Below are 14,208 nucleotides of genomic sequence, written 5' to 3'. Positions count from 1 at the left end.
ATTCGTGCAGAATAGTGAAATCTACACCTCTGCAGATGTAGATATTATTATACTTATTCTACAAATAAGAAAAGAATTTTGGAAAAGTTCAATTATTCTTATTAGTTCAGTTACTGATGGATAAACAAATATGGCTCAATTCTTTAGTAAATGAATTCAAGCTAAACTATTAGGATCCCAAGCAAGTAAATCTCAGGGCAAAAAAATATTTTGATGTGTTGGAAGAGTGTCCAGAAAGGCTTGCTTATACTCCAAAACAGTAACACTATCATTCTCTAAATTGGGATTATGGATGATTTATTTTCTTTTTTGTTTGTTTTTAGGTTTTTTTCCACTAATGATTTCATTTTATTTAAAATATATGGCTTTATTTCTTATAAAATTGTTTTTTTTAATTGTGTGTAAGGGCAAATTAAAATTTTCTAATAAAAATTTATGGTATATTTGCTTAAAATAAAATTCTGTATTATAAGTTACAACATAAAGGTCTAGAGCTGCATTTCTCTAATAAATAAACAACACTCACAGCTGGCATTTATAGAGTAACAGGTACGGGCCGGGCATTGTACTAAGAGCTTTATGTACATAAGAATTTTAAAATATTAGTAATTATTGATATCAGTATGATTTTTCAATCCATGTCTTTTTTATTAGGCTACGCTGCCTCAAATTTTATTGACTGCCTATGCTATGCTATTCCCAATGTTCTTCCACTTACCTTGTATCTTCATTTCTATGACCCCTCCATTCTCCAAATAGGAGAGTCCTATGGGTTATAAAACTCAAATGCAATGTTTTATGTGAGAAAAACTTTCCAAAGATTAGCTGCTTCCATTATTTTACAAAAAAATCAATTAAATACTTATAGTGGGTTACATGCTCAGAATTTCATTCATTCATTGATTCATTCAACAAAGATCAACTCAGGCCTGCAGGGAAAAATTACTTGGCAAAGTTGTTCTTTTTGTTTCTTTGTTTTGTTTTATTTAACTTATTCTCTGAATAGACTAAAATGCATAATTGTTTCCAATTGCTCTTTTTTTTCAAGTAAGACTTTTTAAATATTCAAACAAGGCACTCAGAGTTAAAAAATAATAAATCAGTTGCCACAATATCACGAAAAATTCATAATCACTGAACATGATTATGGATGCAACACAGTCTAAGTGATAGGAAATGCTGATAATGGTTATTTTCTCCTCTCAAGTATGTTCTTATTGCTTCAATCCATGTTGAAAAGTTATTTATGGCCATTTGAATAACAAAGTCTCCACCTACTGTTTCACTATAATTTAAAACAAAGTTTTTAATTATATTCTATTTTATATTAGTATAAGTCTGTTAGCCTTCTCTCGGTTAGGATTTGCCTAGGGTACAATTCTCCATCCATTCACTTATGAGTTTGTTGTGTTATTAGATTTTAGATGTGCAATTAGTATATAACTGGAATTAAAACAACCTACATTTGATCTTTAAATACTAAGTTTGCACTTTTGATATTTATTGTGACTTACTAATATTTTTAGATCTGTTCTGACATTTTTTGTGTCTCCTGCTTGCCCTGTTTTGTATTGACTTTTTTGTTTCTGTTTCTGTCATATATTGGATTTATCTCTTCTTTATTCTCCTTTCTTTCTCTTTCTTAGAAGTTATACATTCCAATATTATTCTTCCTTTGATCACCCTAAACATTTTAAACAAAAGCTTGCTTGAATTTTAAAAACCCAAAGTTACTATCTTCTTTCCAAACAATATAAAAAACTTAGAATGCTTTACTTCTGATGGTATGGATTCATCATTGTGTTTGAAAATTAAGCTTCTTTACATATAAAATAAAATTTTAAAAGAAAGGATATCTCTAGCTTTATTCCTATTTTTAGGGTCCTAAATTGGTGGGTGAAATTAACTTACCATGATAAATGTAATTTAAACTTTAAGTGATCAAACAGCTTTCTGCAACAAATATTTTGATACACATAAACTCTTATAACAAACATTCTTAGGCTCAACATTAAAAGCTACAATCCTTGGTACCATTAAAATAAAACTTTCAACATCTCAGGAATATGGTTTGTTTTTCTTAGTAAACTTAGAGAGAAATTTGTTTCCTTGGTGACAAGAAGCAGAATAAATACAGTTATAATCCAAATGTTATGGTAACTGCATGTAAATATTTGCTACTGTTTTATTTAGTATTTCTTCTCAAAAATTTAGTGGGTCAAAAGTAGCCCATCCTGTCAAAGTTCTTGTTAAGCTCCTAACTGGGACTATAACTTTGGTTATATTTGGTTATATTTTTCCAACTGAATTATGGCTACGAAGCTTATAATTCAGTCTTCACACTGATCACCTCTCTCCCACTTTACATGGTATTTTTCTCCAACATTTTATTTACATATTGTCTTTATACCCTCAAGGTTTTATGAGTTTTTTAAATGGTTAATCCTTGCTTAAAATTACCAATGTATTTCCAAATCCCTTGCTTGGTATTCCTCCTTACAATTCTCACTCCATTTACTGGAAGGACCTGCAATGGAATTATGTTATTTTGATTGAAGTATATAGAGAAAATACCACATCAAAATTTGACAAGTGGTGTATCTTAAAGCTTGGTGCCATGTGAAATCAAAACTTTATCAATGAACTTTTGTAGTCTGTTACTTTAAAATCCATTGGTCTACCTTGCACTTGAATTTATCTTCTGCCCAGGCATGATTTTCTAGCATCATGCACTGGTTCACTTGGAAAATAATGGTTCACAAACATGATACATCTTCCAATGTTAACATACATTATTATATATATTTTTTAAATCACCTTTTCAAGTAATACCACCTATTTCATCAGAAAGGTCTAACTGTTGAAATTTTGCTGTGTCACAGTGACAGATACAACCTTTCCCAAATTCCACTTTGCACATGCAAAGTCTAATTTTATGACTGGCAACAAATACTGCCCTTTGTTTCCCATAAAGTAACAGGCTCACTTTATTCATTTTTAATATCTGCCAAATATCCAAGTCTGAATAACGATAGTTTGTCTGTCATTCTTTCAGGTTAAAAAGATGATGTTTCATTTTTATAAAAAAAAAAAAATTATTCCTTCAAGTTAAAAAACAAACAAAAAAATGTTTCCTAGTAAGGAACGAGCTCAGCATGTTTAAGAAACCGAACAGAGTTCACTGCAGCCAGACTCAAGTGGACAACGGGGGAGTGATGAGGATGAGGAAGGAGAAATAAGAAGAGATAGGCCGTTCAGAGGCTTATGAAAAGAAGGAAAATGTTTAGATTTTCTTCCAGGTGGAAAGCAAATCACAGAAGGAATTTTACCAGCCAGGGTAGCATAGTAAAAATTATAGTTTTAAAAGATTCCTCTGGGTACCCTGTAGAAAGACAGGGGAAAGGACAAAAGCTGAAGCCAGAGAACCATCAGACAGGACTGTAGTCACTGAGTGAGTTGATGCAGTGTAGACCCACAAGGAGAGGCAGGAGGGATGGGCCCTAGCTCCATGTTGTCTGCAGACAATCTGAGTTAGTAAAGAAACCATATTTAAATGTAAATTTACTCTTCGCAGATCATAAAGGAAGCATGCAGTCCTATTCTCCTCAGAGATGCCAGTCTCCAGCCAGCTATGGTTCTCCCGAAAATACGCCATTCTATAAAAACACAAGCTGGAGAAAACCTCTCCCTGCAAGGTCTGATGAAAAGGTAAAACACACTCTCTGACAAGTCGTTCTACATGCACTTAGCATCTAAATAGAGCTTTACTGAATAATGCCCAAAAGGAGATTATTTATGTTTGTCTTTAATTTTTTCCCTCTGGCTATATATTATTGAGTTTTAATATTTTTAAAAGTATTTTGTTGTACAATGTATTATATTGCTTTTACTAGGTTCTTTAACTTACATATCTCCAGATTTTCAGTGGTTTTTTGACTTGTGTTTTATATTTACTGGCTGTTCAATAATCCCATGGGGGATTAACTAGGATTTACATGTTGCAATCCTTTTCCTAACAAAAGATCCATGTATTGCATACTCATTTCAGTTAACAGTCCAACAACCATTAATTGAGCAGTCATTATGTGCCAGACAATGTGCTAGAGGTCAAGTTCCCTGCCCCAGGGAGACATAGAGAGGGGAGAGATGCAAATGTTCTTGTTTGTCATTCATCTATTTTTCGATATTTTTCTAAAATATGCTCAATCCCTTGAATCATTTGATCTTGGACCATTTTGCACTTACCTTACCCTATGGTGAAGGGATTAAGCTTTCACTGTAGCTTGTGTGCTCTTCCCACCATCACCTTGGGACATTATAATACTTTTCAAAGTCTTCAACTAGGAAGCACTGGAGGATGTGCTGCTCCTGGGTCCCCATCCCATATTGTACCATTTACTCAGTGTCCTGCCACAGAGCTTGAGAAGATTTTCAAGCAGAAGCAGACTGTATAGGACATCTCTGGTCAATTCCTCATAATTCCTACAGTATCTTAAAGGTCTTTTTTTTGTCCCTATAACTTTACTAATTCCTACCTCATTCTAAAAGGGGTCTCAAACTCTTAAATTAGATCCTAGGAAATCTGCACATAGTTCTTTTATTGCCCCTTGCTGTGTACTTCCTTCTGCTCCGTCACCTTCTCCATAAGCACTGGGATTCCTTGGTTCTAACTGGATGTCTACCGAGGCCAGGCCCCTCCCCAGAGCCTGGGATTCTTCATAGGTATGAGAGATGCTTGGGCAAGGTCAGGATTTCCCTGATTTCAACTATTTGATTTTTAACATAACCATGTACTATCAGTAATAATATTTACTTAATACTCTGTGTTTTCACTTTGCATCATTACTCTAAATTTAAGCAAAACAGTATTACTACATACCCTACTTAGACAGTAACCTTAAAAGCAATTGCAGCATTCTACTCCTGAGTATATGCCCAAAAGAACTGAAAGCAGGGGACTCAAACAGCTATTTGTACACTTATGTTCATAATAGCATTATTTCTGATAGCCAAAGGTGGAAAGAAGCCAAATGTCCATTAACAGATGAAAGATTAAACAAAATGTTATGTGAATGGAAAAACAAAATGTTTCACACACACACATGATGGAATATTACTCAGCTCTAAAAAGGAATAAAATTCTGACCCATGCTACAATATCAATGAACCTTGAAAACATTATGCTAAGTAAAATGTCAGACACAGAAAGACAAATATAATGATGATTCCACTTGTATATGGTACTTAGGATAAGCAAATTCATAGAGACAGAATGTGGAATGATGGTAACCAGGGGCTGGGAGAGGAGTTGCAAGTAACGAAAAGTTATCATTTAATGGGTACGGCATTTCAGTTTGGGATGATAAAAAAGTTTTGGAGATAGACAGTGGCAAAGCACTATGTATGTACTTAATGCCACTGAATTGTACCCCTAAAAATGGTTAAAGTGATGAATCTTATGCATATTTTACAAGAATTTTTTTTGAAAAGTCATCGCAACACAAACAACACTATGCTATTAAATTGTAGCAGGACCCATCATCTGCTAATGGTTCTCAGCATAATAAGAACTGTTCTTCTGTTAAAGGAGAGATTAGAAATGTCAGAGAAATACTAAGGACAAATTAGCACCAAAATGAAATCTTCCTTTTGAATTATTCACAGGGTCAGAAAAAGAACAGAAAGGGGAATATTTCTCCCTCCTCCTGAGGGATGTAGAGTTAGGTAATACTGTTCTTGAGCATCACCTAAACTCACCAGCCATCCTTCATGACCACATCTGGAGAAACACAAGACTATCAAATCACTAAGCATCTTCCAACTTGAACAAATAAATAAAACCAGAGCAGATGAAGCACACCATGACTGAGCTCTGTCAAGCCTGTGGACTGACCAAGAGGGTCCCCAGAAGCAGCAGACCACTCGAAGCTGAGAGAGCTCACGCTTCAGAGGGGTGATGAGGCTCCGAGGCTCCCTTTGTCCCCAGAGCCTGGCACATGGCTTTGCTGGAGCAAAGCAGAACTGGTCCTGCCACTAGACCCTCCCAGCGCCAACTCTCTCCTGAGTGTGGGGACTAGGTGGCAGAGTTTATTACAAAGGAGAACTCAGTTAAGAAGTGACTTTTGATTCCAATCTTGGTGGAAAAGAATGGCCAACCTGGATAGGCAGAGAGGGTGAGGACCAGGAGGAATTCCAGGCAACAGGGCTAGTTCTCGCCAATCCCTGAAGCTGTGTGTGTCCAGAGAACAGTAACCAATCTGGCTGACCAGACCCATGTCCTAAGACAGGCAGCAGGACATGAGGCTTCAGAGTTTGGAGCTAGTTCATGCCTTTCCAGCTGGTGTTCACATGCTCTTGGTCTACCCATTATCAGATGGATCAAGTTTATGCGGGAAGGAACAGACTTGGATTGAGAGACCAAAGACCTGATGTCACATTCCTAACTCTTGCCAACCACATGACAGATTTCTGAGCTCCAGTGTCCATCTTCACTAGGGTTGACACTACCTGACATGCTTACTTCACACAGGAATTGTAGGGATAGATTGGGATATTCAACAATGCCTTACAGGTGCTGGATTCACAAGGTGCATTATTTAATTATGATGCCTGGAAACCTGTGAAGGAATTGCAGGTCTGCAGTACATCTCCCTGACTCCCCTTCCTTCTCACTGTTACAGTGGATTTTACAAAAAAAATAATTTAAAATCATTTGACATTGATATAAATAAGGCATTGTGGCTCAGGGAGAAAGCCAGACACACTAGGGTTCAAATCCCAATTTTGCCACATCTGACTCTGGGAAAATGGCATTGAGATGCTCTATATCTGCACCTGTCTCTCTCTCCCTGCTGTTTGTAGGATGACCAGGGCAGTTCAAGCTCCACAAACAATATGCATCCCACCTCAGCAAGCGTCAGCAGGTGCAGATTCAGAAAGCACTGGAGCTGGAGGGTTCATTATCCATGCTGAGGGTAGGGCCAAAGGACTTTTGTCAACTAGTGAAGTGTAGTTTCTGGTTACGTCCAATGACAGACTTTCTCATTCCCATCAACTTCTGAATTCCCCAACTGCAGTTACTTTTTCTGTGTCTATCTTTCCCAAGAGTCTTCCCCAAGAGTCTGTGGGCTTCTCCAGCTTCAGGAACTAAATTTTATGTACAGAATATACTAAATATCTACTAGAAATTAAACTGTGATTGGACATTGGTGGAACGAAAGTAAATTTTGAATTAATAAATAGTTTGTATTTCCCTTTGACCCTGAAATATTGATCACTGCAGGACACCCAGAACAGCGAATGGTACATCGGAGAACACAGTCGCCAGGCGGTAGAGGCAGCGTTAATGAAAGAGAACAAGGTAATGTCTTCCGCAGGGCCCGTCGTCATTGTTTCTGTAGTCATCTTATGGTTTCCTGCTAGTAGCAACGTGCTCTGATGTAGTGGTCCCAGATCACCCTGTATTTGTCAACGCTGGGGAGGTTGTAACTGAAAAGAGGATTTGAAATGGAGAGTTGCAGATCTGAGCTTGGTTGTGCCACTTATCAGCTGTGTGACTTTCTCAAGATTCTAAATAACTTTATGTGTAGGTTTCTTTATTTGTAAAATGAAAAATAGCAAACTCGACCCTGGGGAACTATTTTGAAGCTCAAATGTGGAAGCTTCAGAGGGTACAGAGGTCACAGGGAAAATGCTTCCTTCTGCTTTCTTCAAGTTTCATCTCCTTACTAAAGTCTTCCCAAGGTACAGTTGGGTCTTCATGTCTCACTGCTTCAAGAAAGAAGGGATTATAAATGCTATGATAGTCAGGTTATGATAGGTTATGCTGTAGCAACAAACCTTCCTCAGATTTCAGTTGCTTAGCACAATGGAATTTTATTTCTTGCTTACATTCTGTGTCAAAGACAGGTTTGGGTGGGTAAACCCAGGTTGCTGGAGGCTCCATCTCAAGGGTGTTCTTCCACCTACACACTCTGGCGCTTAACACATCCTCTCAGAAATAACACACGTCACCTCTACTCGTTTATCATTAACCAAAAAAAGTCACACGGCCAAATCTAACTTCAAAGTAGGTAAGAGTACAAACCTGCCATGTAACCAAAAAGAGAAAAGGACAGGAATATGTGTAATCAGGTCAAATGACTCCCACAACTGTCACCCCAAACATCTCTAGGTGCAGAGAATTATACTAGATTGCTTAGATGTGATAGAAAGTCTCTCAAAGGTGACATAACACCAAAACCTAACCTCAACTAGCCAGTACAATAGTCATTGTTGAATAAGGAAACATAAAAATGAATGAACTAATTAGTGAATAAATAATGGGTTTCTGATAAATTTTAGTAAAACCTAGCCCTCAGAATCAATGCTGTAAAATTCAATAAAATAAATTATGTCTAAATTGCTATGATAAACAGAATTGTACCCCCTCAAATGTCCACATCTTAATCCGCAGAACCTGTGAATATGTCACCTTACACAGAAAAAGGGACTTTGCAGGTGTGATTAAGTTAAGGATCCTGAGATGGGGAGGTTATCATGGATTATCTGGACGGGTTCAGTGTAATTGCAAGTATCCTTAGAAGGGGGAAGCAGGACTGTCAGAGAAGAGATGTTATAATGAAAGTAGACGTCAGGCTGATAGGGGAAGGGGCCACAGGCCAGGAATTTATGTGCCCTCTAGAAACTGGAAAAGTCATGGAAACAGGTTCTTCCCTCTTGATTTTAGCCCAGTAGGATCCATGCCGGACATCTGACCTCCAGAACTGTAAGATAATACATTTGTGTTTTAAGTAGCTAATTTCATGGCAATTTGTTAGAGCAGTAGGAAACCATTGCCATTGCTAACAAAGCATCTTGAACATATAAGAAATAAATAAAATTACCCTATTTCCCAGATGAGGAAACTGAAGCTAAGCCAAAGTCTTGGTCACTAAGTGGAAAAAGTGGCAGAACATGTATACCAGATCAGTGCTTGCTTCACAAAATCACAGCTGCCTCCAGTAGACATTACAGTTCTTTATAGCCCTGATGGAGGGACATGGCAGGGTTGGCTGTCATCCCATCTCGAGGCCCTCCCCTCCCTCTCTCCACGGAATCTGGCCATGCAGTGGCAGAACAGCAAGCATGGTGGTGGGAGACTCCAACCTTGGCTTCCGTTCTTGGCTAATCAGTGCTCAGTTCACCATTGCAGTCTCAGAGTCTGTTTTCCATCAGAAAAACTACTCTTAGTAGACCTGCTTCCAGGATCTCCTGTGTGGATTGTGGTAGAAGAGCAGCATATATGTCACCTGATGTCCTTCTGGCAGAATTTGGGCGCTCAGCAAACACCCCCTTCCTCACCTTCTGTGTGCCTGCTTCTGCCTCTCACTAAGAAACATTAAGAAAATAAAATCTCAGTGGAATGACTTCATATTTTCCTTTTCATATTTTCCTTTTGTTTGTCTCAGCTTTGTCAAAATGTGTTTCCTATTTATGAAAGATAATTTAATTTAAACTGCAGGATTGCCCAGATTCATTTTGACAAATTTATTGCAAGTTTAAGATGATAAACCCAAAAATTGGCAATGAGTTTTGGCCTCTTCTCTTTTTCTGATCTTTGGCAATGTTTTGTGCTTGAGTATTAAGGGTTCATTATGGCTGAATGTTTTAGACAGAACAAGTTCCAGAAAATTCCTCAATCCCATTTTTATATATTGGGAGTAATAATTTGGGTTTGACTTTTAGGTATTCTGTTTACTCACTGGGATGCTTTAAGGGATTCGCTTAAGCTCTTAGACTCTTATTGCCTTACCTTTAAAATGAGAATAAAATACGTCCTCGACATTTATTTAAAGAACAAATGAGATGAGGTGTGTAACGTGCTTGGCACCTTGAGGGCAATTCTCCACACAATTTAGCTGCCAGCATCATCATTAACATTACTATGGTGTTACCGTGTTGTTTACAAATGTAGTATACTTAAAGTATTGTTATATAGTAATACCATTTTTATATATCTATATCTATAAAATCCATACATATTAATTATGGATAATATATATAATTATATATAAATATTATACATAATCTATATGAGAGATGATTATATATCATAACTATCATAGACATAAATCATATATACCATTTATATCTATATCTATTCCTTAGAGATCATCTATAACCATTTATACAAAAATGGGTACAACTGCAGGTACAGATTTTTCTGTCATTTTCATCATGTAAATGACCCAATATAACCACAAAACTCGGCCTGGTTGGTGCATGTAGGTTCAGGAGGATTGCTCCATATCTCAGCCTTTGACGACCAGGCCTCCACCCTGAGCTACTTCCTGGAGTGTATGTGGTTATTTCTGATCCATGTCCTATTCTCAGACCTTGGGCCACTGGATACTGTTGACCTTCTTTTGGAAGCCCTCGCTCTCCTCCCCTGGGCTTCTGTAACCCGAAGTCTCTGGTTTTCCTTCATCTCTCAGACATCCCTGATTCCTTTCCTGTCTCCTCCTCCTTGCCCTGCACTTGCCACCCCTCACATTAGGCTATACTTCCTCCTTCCCCAGAGGGCCTTTCCACTTAGTTTGATATCAGTGACTTGGAAGCCCCCGTCTCTTTCAGGAAACCTAGTCCTGCATTGACATTTCCCCACACAGAGGTCCAATTTATTAGGTTAAAAGCTTCTCCTGCACAAAGCCTGTGATGGCTCCCACTATCTCTAGAATAATACCCAAGCATCAGGCAGAACAGGAAATAGGTGAACAATGACAGATGAAGAGGAGCACACCAGGGAGGGGGCAGGACGAGGGTTTCTCCATGCAAAGAGCAGCACATGCAAAAGCTGGGATCCCCAAAGCCGATGGTGCCTTCAGGAAATAGAGGCTGAGCTGGAGCCAGGAACCAGGGGCAGGAGGCTGCAAGAGTGATGAGAGAGCAAACCACAAGACAGGTTGGTGCATTTATCCGTGAACATCATGCTAAGGTTGTAGGCATTATGCTGAGGTCAGTAGGGGATGATAGAAGATTTTAAAGAAAGGACGGTCACCATCCAACTGGCAAACTTCCCAGAAACGACAAGGACCCTATACATACAGACACTCCTTAAAAACTTACTAAATTATTGTAGTTTGATAAAAACTAAACCAATTTGGGAATCTTACACATGCAAACATCATTGTTGTCATCATCACAAAGGCAGGATGCTGGTGTGCCTGAGAAGGTGACTGTTATGTTATTCCTTTTGCTTCAGGATGGTACTTTCTTGGTCCGGGATTGTTCCACAAAATCCAAGGCAGAGCCCTATGTTTTAGTGGTGTTTTATGGGAACAAAGTCTACAATGTGAAAATCCGCTTCCTGGAGAGGAATCAGCAGTTCGCCCTGGGGACAGGACTCAGAGGAGATGAGGTAGGTAAAACTTAACTGCTTCCCTTTTCCACGCTAAAAGGAACAAATAAAGGGGCAGTTTAGAGGATGCTGGCAGAGTCTTCATATCCCCACGACCACAGGATAGGAGAAGAGAGCACTGCCCTGGAGGAGGAAGGTGCAATCTGACCCCTCCAGCCCCTTCTGAAAACATCCCACATGTCTACACCACCAGGCCAGCAGCCAATCCTGACCCATCCACGCACCCCCATCCTGCTTTGCCTTTTAAAGAAAACTCATTGTAACACAGCTAAATTCTGCCTCCTGGGAAGCCTCCATGGAAGTCCATGCTAATGCCACATTCCTTCCCCTTCCCAGTGCTGAAATGCCCACTGCAGACATTTCTGACGTCTGCTAGCATTCTGGATCTGCAGGTGTGTGCCCCCAGGATGAATGTGAACTCATTCACAGCATTTGGGCCATGTTGAGCATGCTTGTCCTCAGCACAGGACTGCTGATGGGAGGCTAGGTGAAAGAATAAATCACTAAAATATTCATTAATAACCTTTTATATGCTAGGCATAGTCTATCTGTATAATCTTATTTTAATCCTCAACAATTCTTTCCCATAATGATCATTCCTATCTTATTATGGAGGGAAACTGAGGCTCACAAAATTAAGTAAATGGGCAAAGACACACAGGGAGTATGTGAAAGGATGAGTTGCTCTTTCAACTCTTCTTTTGATGGATGGAAGGAACGAAGGAACGAACGAAGGAAGGAAGTAACGAAGGAAGGAAGGAAGTTAGTTCTGAGTCACTGTTTACTTGGGAGGTGAGCTCAGGCCAGTCTCTGAACTTCTCTGGGCTTTAATTTCTTCAGATGTTAAGTGTTCTTCCAAAGTCTAGACTTCTATAACTCAGTGATCCACATTTAGCATCTCCAGACCTCAATTTTATCTGTGAATATGTATTAAGTGGCTGAATTGGGTCCCATCTTCCCCAAAATTCACATGTTGAAGTCCTAACCACCAGTACCTCAGAATGCGACTGCATTTGAAAACAGGGTCTTTACAGAGGTAATTAAGGTTAAATGAGGTCATTGAGCCCTAATCCAATAAAAGAAGAGGAGATTAAGACACAGACATGCACAGCGGGAAAATCATGTGAGGACACAGGGAAAAACCAGCCTTCTGCAAGCCAAGGAGAGAGGCCTCAGGAGAGACCAACCCTGCCAACACCATGATCCTGGACTTCCAGCCTCCAGAACTGTGAGAAATAAGTTTCTATTGTTTAAGCCGCTCAGTCTGAGGTACTTAGTTATGGTAGCCTTAGCAAACTAAGATAGTACAAAACCAGAACTTTCACACAGATGTCAATTATCTTCTATAGATAATAAAATAAGAAATATTGTCAGGGCTGCCAAAGGCTTTAAGGAGGCACACATGTGAAAATCCTGCTTGATTACAGCTTCAATCCAGCGTCTGACTCAGAGCCCTTTTTTGAGACTCACACATGGCCGAGAGAGGAGTTGTCAGCACCCACGAGCAACGGCATCAGTTCATCAGCCTTTGCTACACACCCCAGGAACATTTTGGCATTGAACAAGTGCATGAGTGGATAAATAGATTAATACACAAATCTGCCAAGTACAACCATGTTAAGAAAGCGTTATGTCACAACCTAAAACAGAAGTGGCCAATTCTTCGTTACGTGGTGAGGATTGGCAAGTTAATGAATGTAAAACACTCAGAACAGTGCCTGGGGCCTATCAATCCAACGATATATGTTAGTTATTCTATTTTCATTATTATTACTGAGTCATTTGAATAACTGGGAGATAGTTCCCTGAGATGCCTATGTTCATGGACTTTCCGGCTCCATTTTTTCTTTATCCTTCTACATCTTCTTCCAGCTCATAGAATTTCTCATTTTTAAGAAAGCATTCTATGATTTTTAAATGCTTGGGTTTAAGGATCCTTTTTCCTTAGAGAACATGGGAGATGGACAGTTGTGTGCCCTCACGTGTGCTGGGCCCTCTGTCAGACACTGTTTCATTTGCTCTCTCATCGGGTCCTTGATAAAGTTCTGGAAAGGACACATCACTGAACCCCATGGACTGGTAAGGAAACTGAGACCTGTAACTTGGTTACAGCTTTTTTCCCCCAACATGCCATATTTTGGTCTGCTAATAAAAGAGAGGAAGCAGAGAGGCTCTGTAGTAACATCCTAATAGCGTTTAATCAGACTGGCAGCAACTCACCGACTGTCCTGACAAAGAAGGAGCCATCTCCTACAGCAACCCATAGATTAGACCCTCTGCGTCCAGATGAGCTGCTCTAATTATTGTCACCAAGGACACCTTAGGGAATCAAATGCCTGTTTTAAAAAAACCCTTTTCGGGTTAATCTGGAATTCTCTCCTCCCTTGCATCTCCCAACACTTACACATATTTACATAGGTGAAAGAATGAATCAATTAAAGCTTTCATTAATAATATAAATATATATAAGCAAATCAATCAGTAAGGAAGAAATCCAAGGCAGAACCCTGTGTTTTGGTGGTGTTTTACACGCACAGGCATTATTCTGTGCAGTTAACAATTACTAACTAACGTCATCTGTTGAATCCGCTTAGCCACCCACTGAGGTAGGTGCTGCTGATCTCTTCATTTAATGAATGGTGAAACTGAGGCACAGAAATGCTAAGTAACTGGCCCAAGATCACAGCTGGTAAATGGCAATACTGGGATTCAACATACTTTGTAAAAATACTGACTTCCTCATACCATCTCAGATAACATCACGGCTAAACGCAAGCAATCCCCAACCTACTTGAAAACATTGCAGGTTG

At 39.0% G+C, this 14,208-nt stretch overlaps 1 protein-coding gene across 1 annotated transcript in view; it reads left to right on the top strand.

Moving 5' to 3' along the window:
• Positions 1–14,208, top strand: part of CLNK (cytokine dependent hematopoietic cell linker) — a 135,131-nt gene that overhangs the window by 115,727 nt on the left and 5,196 nt on the right. Inside the window, exons 15-17 of the mRNA XM_045550640.1 lie at positions 3,575–3,708; positions 7,283–7,360; positions 11,243–11,398. Coding sequence (XP_045406596.1) covers positions 3,575–3,708; positions 7,283–7,360; positions 11,243–11,398 — 368 coding nt within the window. The remainder of the gene's footprint in view (positions 1–3,574; positions 3,709–7,282; positions 7,361–11,242; positions 11,399–14,208) is intronic.

This window comes from Lemur catta, chromosome 4 (genome assembly GCF_020740605.2).
Source record: "Lemur catta isolate mLemCat1 chromosome 4, mLemCat1.pri, whole genome shotgun sequence".
Lineage (NCBI taxonomy): Eukaryota > Metazoa > Chordata > Mammalia > Primates > Lemuridae > Lemur > Lemur catta.
This window is presented reverse-complemented; position numbering and strand designations above follow the sequence as displayed.